This window comes from Oncorhynchus mykiss, chromosome 22 (genome assembly GCF_013265735.2).
Source record: "Oncorhynchus mykiss isolate Arlee chromosome 22, USDA_OmykA_1.1, whole genome shotgun sequence".
NCBI classification, from domain to species: Eukaryota; Metazoa; Chordata; class Actinopteri; order Salmoniformes; family Salmonidae; genus Oncorhynchus; species Oncorhynchus mykiss.
In genome coordinates, this window is record NC_048586.1 from 39447386 (window position 1) to 39455735 (window position 8350).

Here is an 8350-nt window from a genome sequence, read left to right on the forward strand (position 1 = left end):
GAGAAGTAGTTGGTGAACCAGGCGAGGCAATCATTTGAGAAACCAAGGCTGTCGAGTCTGCCAATAAGAATGTGGTGATTGACAGTGTCGAAAGCCTTGGCCAGGTCGATGAATACGGCTGCACAGTAATGTCTCTTATCGATTGCGTTTATGATAGTGTAGAAGGTACGGTGGGATTCAAAATGGTCGGTGATCTGTTTGTTAACTTGGCTTTCGAAGACATTAGAGATGCAGGGTAGGATAGATATAGGTCTGTAGCAGTTTGTGTCTAGAGTGTCACCCCCTTTGAATAGGGGGATGACCGCGGCAGCTTTCCAATCTTTGGGAATCTCAGACGATACGAAAGAGAGGTTGAACAGGCTAGTAATAGGGGTTGCAACAATTTCGGCAGATCATTTATAAAAGAGAGGGTCCAGATTGTCTATTCCGGCTGATTTGTAGGGGTCCAGATTTTGCAGCTCTTTCAGAACATCAGCAAACTGGATATGGATGAAGGAGAAATGGTGGGGGCTTGGGCGGGTTGCTGTGGAGGGTACCGGGCAGTTGACCGGGGTAGGGGTAGCCAGGTGGAAAGCATGGCCAGCCGTAGAGAAATGCTTATTGAAATTCTCAATTATAGTGGATTTGTCGGTTGTAACAGTGTTTCCTAGCCTCAGAGCAGTGGGTAGCTGGGATGAGGTGCCCTTATTCTCCATGGACTTTACAGTGTCCCAGAACTATTTTGAGTTTGTACTGCAGGATGCAAATTTCTGTTTAAAAAAGCTAGCCTTAGCTTTCCTAACTGCCAGTGTACATTGGTTCCTAACTTCCCTGAAAAGTTGCATATCACGGGGGCTATTCGATGATAATGCAGAACGCTACAGGATGTTTTTGTGTTGGTCAAGGGCAGACAGATCTATTCCTGGTTCTACATTTTTTTAATGGGGCATGCCTATTTAAGATGGTGAGGAAGGCACTTTTAAAGAATAACCAGGCATCCTCTACTGTCGGGATGAGGTCAATGTCGTTCCAGGATACCCCGGCCAGGTCGATTAGAAAGGCCTGCTCGCAGAAGTGTTTTAGGGAGCATTTGACAGTGATGAGGGGTGGTCGTTTGCTCGCAGACTCTTTACGGATGCAGGCAATGAGACAGTGATCGCTGAGATCTTGGTTGAAAACAGCAGAGGTGTATTTGGAGGGTGAGTTAGTTAGGATGATATCTATGAGGATGCCCGTGTTTACGGATTTGGGGTTATATCTGGTAGGTTCATTGATAAATTGTGTGAGATTGAGGGCATCTAGCTTAGATTGTAGGATGGCCGAGGTGTTAAGCATGTCCCAGTTTAGGTCACCTAGCAGCACGAGCTCAGAAGATAGATGGGGGGCAATCAATTCACATATGGTGTCCAGGGCACAGCTGGGGGCAGAGGGTGGTCTATAGCAAGCGGCAACGGTGAGAGACTTGTTTCTGGAAAGGTACATTTTTAGAAGTAGAAGCTCAAATTGTTTGGGTACAGACCTGGAGAGTAAGACAGAACTCTGCAGGTTATCTTTGCAGTAAATTGCAACACCGCCCCCTTTGGCAGTTCTATCTTGTCGGAAAATGTAGTTAGGAATGGAAATGTCAAGGTTTTTGGTGGTCTTCCTAAGCCAGGATTCAGACACGGCTAGGACATCCGGATTGGTGGAGTGTGCTAAAGCTGTGAATAAAACAAACTTAGGGAGGAGGCTTCTAATGTTAACATGCATGAAACCAAGGCTTTTACGGTTGCAGAAGTCAACAAATGAGAGAGTCTGGGGGATGGGAGTGGAGGTAGACACTGCAGGGCCTGGATGAACCTCTACATCACCAGAGGAACAGAGGAGGAGTAGGATAAGGGTACGGCTAAAGGCTAACAGAACTGGATGCCTAGTACGTTCAGAACAGAGAGTAAAAGGAGCAAATTTCTGGGCACGGTAGAATATATTCAAGGCATAATGTACAGACAAAGGTATAGTAGGATGTGAATACAGTGGGGGTAAACCTGTGCATATAGTGATAATGAAAGAGATATTGTCTCTAGAAATAGCATTTAATCCAGGTGAAAAAAATATATAAAATACATATACATGGGACACGACAAGACAAAGGACAAATACGTCTGACTGCTACGCCATCTTGGATCAACGATGCCGCTGTTCTATCCTGCCGGCACATCGTATTACCAGCCAGCTGTATGTTGAAGGTGTCGTCGTTCAGCCACGACTCCGTGAAGCATACGATGTTACAGTTTTTAATGTCCCGTTGGTAGTTTAATCTTCCTCGTAAGTCAGCGATGTTATTGTCCAAAGATTGCACGTTTGCAAGCAGAATGGATGGAAGTGGGGGTTTATTCGATCGCCTGCAAATTCTCAGAAGGCAGCCGGACCCCACTTTCTCTGCCTCCTCTTCAAGCAGATCACGGGGATCGGGGCCTGTCCCCGAGGAAGTAGCGTATCCTTCGCATCGGGGCTCGCCAGTGTCGTGAATTGAAAAAGAGGATTCTGCTAGTCCGTGGTGAGTAATCTCAGTCCTGATTTTCGGTTATAAGAGACGGTAGTGGCAACATTATGTACAAAATAAGTACAAAAATAAGTTACAAACAACGCAAATAAGTGAACAAAAAAACACAATCGGCTGGGGCCACGTGAAACATCTGCCATTATGAACTGTATCATAATATATCAACAGGGTTATGTAACATCGCTGAGAGAAGAACTGTATCATAATATATCAACAGGGTTATGTAACATCGCTGAGAGAAGAACTGTATCATAATATATCAACAGGGTTATGTAACATAGCTGAGAGAAGAACTGTATCATAATATATCAACAGGGTTATGTAACATAGCTGAGAGAAGAACTGTATCATAATATATCAACAGGGTTATGTAACATCGCTGAGAGAAGAACTGTATCATAATATATCAACAGGGTTATGTAACATCGCTGAGAGAAGAACTGTATCATAATATATCAACAGGGTTATGTAACATCGCTGAGAGAAGAACTGTATCATAATATATCAACAGGGTTATGTAACATAGCTGAGAGAAGAACTGTATCATAATATATCAACAGGGTTATGTAACATCGCTGAGAGAAGAACTGTATCATAATATATCAACAGGGTTATGTAACATCGCTGAGAGAAGAACTGTATCATAATATATCAACAGGGTTATGTAACATCGCTGAGAGAAGAACTGTATCATAATATATCAACAGGGTTATGTAACATCGCTGAGAGAAGAACTGTATCATAATATATCAACAGGGTTATGTAACATAGCTGAGAGAAGAACTGTATCATAATATATCAACAGGGTTATGTAACATCGCTGAGAGAAGAACTGTATCATAATATATCAACAGGGTTATGTAACATCGCTGAGAGAAGAACTGTATCATAATATATCAACAGGGTTATGTAACATCGCTGAGAGAAGAACTGTATCATAATATATCAACAGGGTTATGTAACATCGCTGAGAGAAGAACTGTATCATAATATATCAACAGGGTTATGTAACATCGCTGAGAGAAGAACTGTATCATAATATATCAACAGGGTTATGTAACATAGCTGAGAGAATAACTGTATCATAATATATCAACAGGGTTATGTAACATAGCTGAGAGAAGAACTGTATCATAATATATCAACAGGGTTATGTAACATCGCTGAGAGAAGAACTGTATCATAATATATCAACAGGGTTATGTAACATAGCTGAGAGAAGAACTGTATCATAATATATCAACAGGGTTATGTAACATAGCTGAGAGAAGAACTGTATCATAATATATCAACAGGGTTATGTAACATAGCTGAGAGAAGAACTGTATCATAATATATCAACAGGGTTATGTAACATAGCTGAGAGAAGAACTGTATCATAATATATCAACAGGGTTATGTAACATAGCTGAGAGAAGAACTGTATCATAATATATCAACAGGGTTATGTAACATCGCTGAGAGAAGAACTTGAACTTGAAATTTAGAGAGAGATCTGATTGTACAATATCTAAGTAAGCAGGAAGACTGGCTTTTTTGTCTTTCCCACCTCCAATCATCACTGAAAAGCCACCTCATTGGCTAACAAGATTCCGATCCCTCCCCCATTCCATCTCCACAGGACTTCTTATTAGTTCTGACACCCCACACAGCTTTCTGCGAACCCATGTAACCCTGGCCCCCTTCTTAAAAGGCCTCATTACCAAACAACCCACATCCCCATGAAGCCACTGCCCATGCCCCTTCCTTTCTCTATCCCGGGGCCTCTCTCATACATGCCTGCCCTAACACATATTGTTTTCCCTAGAACTGGGCCTGTGAAGTAAGGGAATTTCCGGAGGTGAGTGTGCATCTGTATGTTTGTTTATGTAGCGACCACACGCCAGTGAGAAAGAGCAACCTGGTTTCAGAGCATTTTGTATTATTCTGTATGTAAATCCGAGACACTCCATTTAGGGGAAAGGGGGATACCTAGTCAGTTGACAACTGAATGCATTCAACTGAAATGTGTCTTCCACATTTAACCCAACCCCTCTGAATCAGAGAGGTGTGGGGTGCTGCCAATTTAGTATGACATGTTATGTTTCGTATGGTCTGTATTCATTTGTGGATGTCCGTCATCAATTTCATATGATACGTTACAAATTACAATTCGTATGATATGTTACAAATTACAATTTGTTGTTGCTAATGTTGGCTAGGCTAGGGGTTAATGTTAGGAGTTAGGTTAAAAGGATAGCTAAGAGGGTTTGTCTTAAGTAATCTTGTCTTATGTAACCATACCAAACGATACATATCAATTATCATTTGAATGTCTCCGATGTACTTTTACTGTGTTACGTCTAGTCTATGAGACCAGGCTGGAAAGAGAGCCTGAGTTGAAGTAAAAGCCGTAAAGTAGCAGGAATCTTTCTGAGTGGAAGAGAACACTTCTATTCCTGTTGTTTTCTGCTGTAGCTCAGTGGCATGGCCCATCGTCTGTTTGAAGGTAAGGAGCATGCTACCTCCTACTGGAAGTACAGGGTCTCTCCCTCAGCTCAACTCATTGAAGAAGTCATGTCCTTCCTAAAGAAAAAGGTAGGAGTGACATACATGTTTCACAGAATACAAAAGACTATTTGTTTGTTCTTATTTTCATGCAATATGTACAGTATGAGTTCAAATCATATAGTTACTGTCTGTGGATGTAAAATATTTTCAATGACAAATAGTAGTGCAGAATTAAATTAGAGAATTATATTGCTGCATGTTTTATTCCTGCTTTTCAATGTTTTACTAATAAACTGGACAATCTCTTGCCTTAAAAAATATTCACATATACTAATGATGTCTCATACCTATGTGTGATGATCATGTGTCTTGTCCTGACAGAGGGGCGTGCAGCCCTGTGACCTGGCAGTAGACGTAGGCTGTGGGTCGGGTCAAGGGACCGTGCTCCTGGCCCCTCACTTCTCCTCAGTGGTGGGGACCGACATCAGCCCTGCCCAGTTGGAGGTGGCCCAGGAGCACACCACCGCCCCTAACATCTCCTACAGGTCAGAGCCCCAGAGAGGTGGAGGTCTTCAGGGGGAGGATAGGGTTGTATTTCGTTGTAGTGACACTGACACTGATTCAAACCCTCTGATTCAAACACATTATAGTCACAGAATGAGTTTTGGTATAAGTAGTATTTATAGGGTAGTGTAGAGGGTAGATTTTATGTACAGATTTATTTATTTCTGGGGCATTTCTCTGAGACCTAACAAGAGTCCTAGTATAATGCAGATAATAAACTGAGTGGTTCATGAATGCTGATTGGCTAACAGCCGTGGTATATCAGACCGTACACAACGGGTATGATAAAACACGGCTCCAATTGCGTTGGTAACCAGTTTATAATAGCAATAAGGCACCTCAGGGGTTTGTGGTATATGGCCAATATACCACAGCTAAGGGCTGTATCCAGGCACTCTGCGTTGTGTCGCGCTTAAGAACAGTCCTTAGCTGTGGTATTTTGGGCACATAACACACCCCCTTGTGCCTTATTGCTTAACTAAACCAGTGTGATGGGAGAAGGAACGATAGGGTTAGAGTCCTTTGTTGAAGGGGACACGGTGAAATTAGGCCAAGGGCCAAGACAGACAATGGGACCCTTGTCTGCTCAAACTCATGCATTTCTCCCTCTAGTGAGCAAACAAAGAAGCTACAGCTACTAATACTGTTCTGGAACACATCTACACGTACAGTAGATGTTCCCAGTTAGGACTGAATGAAGGGAGTCATATCCAAGGAACCAAACCAAAACACAACTTTGTGTGTGAATTCTAGTCTGGTTCCAGATTTGTTAGTGCATTTTTGTCAACTCCTATTGTGACAATAATCTTAGGAGTTGGCAAAACAGCACTAACTGATCTGGTACCATTCTGTCGGATATCTTTAAATTACAACATGACCTTGTGTTTGTATGTATGTATCCCTGTGTTAGTATGTCTCACGTCTCTGTGTCTCTGTTTAGACAGTGCCAGGCTGAGGAGCTGCCGTTTGCAGACAGCTCAGTGGACCTGGTGACGGCCATGTCTGCCTTCCACTGGTTTGACCGGCCGCGGTTCCTCCAGGAAGCCCACAGGATCCTGAAGGCTAAAGGTTGCCTGGCCCTACTCAACTACACCATGGATATGGAGCTTGACTATGGAGACTGCTCCCACAAACTCAACACAGTCTGCAAAGAGGTCTGGAAACTTTATAAAATAGAATACACGTGTATTATACAAACACTAGATATGTTTATTTATATTTACTTAGTTTGAACTGTTAGTTTGTTTTGCCAATATCTCATTTGTTGTCAAGTTAAGGTTTCTTTTATTTTCAAATATCAGTAAGTCGATCACGCACATGTTTGTTTTTTCAACATTTGTATTTTTTTTACAATTCTATCTCATCAGTTTTATGCTGCACTCCTGCCCTATCGTAACCCCTGCCTGGGTCCTTGCTCTGTTGCTCTTTACAAACAGTGCTACAGTTCCATCCCCTACACAGAGAAAGAGTGGTGAGGCCGGATACATCCACTGCCCTCGTTGCTATTACCTATGTACTTACAAGAAGTGTTTGATTTGATGTACAAGATGGGTTGGGTATACTCTAAGGTAATGTTAATGCTGTGTTGTTAGGCAGGAGTGTATGTGGGTGAAGAAGTCCATGACTCTGTCCAACTACATGGGTATGATAGAGTCATTTTCCAGCTACCAGGCTCTACTAAAGAAAGACCCAGAGGAAGCCAGCAGACTGTCAACTGACATCACCCACAGGTTGGTCCCTGTCACAATCCCTAGTTGATGCTGGTCAAAAACGTAAAGGTAACATTTCATGTTACATCTCACATCCATCTCTCCCACTCTCTCGTTCCCTCTCTCCTCTGCAGACTGTTGGCTGTGATGGGGGTGACCTCCCCAGAGACTGAGCTTGTGGTTGGAGTAAGGTATTTCTTCCTGCTAGCCTGCAAGTCAGAGGACTAGCTACCGATCGCTGACTGAGACTACACTGTGTTCCCTTTGACACTGGACACTCTAAGATGTGCTACTACTTATCTGTCTTGATTGTGTTATTGACTGTACGCTTCTCAACTGTGTTGTTTGATTTTGTCACACTGCTCTGCTTTATCTGGTTGCAGTTGTAAACAAGAACTTGTTCTCAACTGGCCTTCCTGGTTAAATAAAGGTGAAATAAAATTGATTCATGGTGAACATGAGAAATGATCGAATAAGTGATTACATTTGTATTATAACTTTCCAGTGATTGGCATCTCATTTGTTATATTTGTCACTCTGGCTACAGTTTTGTTTACTTTACAAGCACACGAACCTAGCCCAGTGGTATGAGTGATACCAGATTTGTGTGTGTGCAGAGTAGAGGATTCCTAGCAGAGGGATCTCTTTATGGCTAAAAGTACTGGTACCTAGCACAGCACTTTCAGTATCCAGTTTTCCTTCACGGATACAAGCTTCTATAGATTACTTTTCAGAATGTCTGTGTGTGGGTGTTTCTAAGTCCTAAACTCCAATGGCGGTCTCTTTAGCTACACAATCTGGTCATGATCATTTATTGTTGCCAAAACAGAATTTTTCACACCAGATTACATGACATTTGAATAGATGCTACCTGCACTCTGCTGACTAAGGTGCTGTTCCAACTATGGTCACTAGAGGTCATTGTTTGAATGTTCTATTCTCAGCCAGGCCAATCTTTTTGAAGAAAACACATTTGAATTATATCTCTATTTGAGCAAAATAAGTAGTTTTTTTATGATCACAAGAAAATCTTAATAATTATGGTCTAGAGCCCCACAAATCTGAA

At 42.1% G+C, this 8350-nt stretch overlaps 1 protein-coding gene across 1 annotated transcript; it reads left to right on the forward strand.

The window, feature by feature from the left end:
• Positions 1 to 4206: 4206 nt before the first annotated feature.
• On the forward strand, positions 4207 to 7740 carry zgc:162780 (class I SAM-dependent methyltransferase). The gene is made up of 7 exons (XM_021579707.2): positions 4207 to 4361; positions 4979 to 5098; positions 5393 to 5556; positions 6516 to 6729; positions 6943 to 7046; positions 7168 to 7305; positions 7419 to 7740. The coding sequence occupies exons 2-7, from the start codon at positions 4988 to 4990 to the stop codon at positions 7510 to 7512; spliced, it is 825 nt and encodes a 274-aa protein (XP_021435382.1). The 5' UTR covers positions 4207 to 4361; positions 4979 to 4987; the 3' UTR covers positions 7513 to 7740.
• Positions 7741 to 8350: the final 610 nt, after the last annotated feature.

What these genes read in the sequence shown, in the direction of transcription:
- zgc:162780 (XM_021579707.2), top strand. Translation starts at nt 4,988, where the DNA reads ATGGCCCATCGTCTGTTTGAAGGTAAGGAGCATGCTACCTCCTACTGG. An exon ending in TGTCCTTCCTAAAGAAAAAG is followed by an intron (nt 5,099 to 5,392) that starts GTAGGAGTGACA and finishes TTGTCCTGACAG; the next exon opens with AGGGGCGTGCAGCCCTGTGA. An exon ending in TCAACTGACATCACCCACAG is followed by an intron (nt 7,306 to 7,418) that starts GTTGGTCCCTGT and finishes TCTCCTCTGCAG; the next exon opens with ACTGTTGGCTGTGATGGGGG.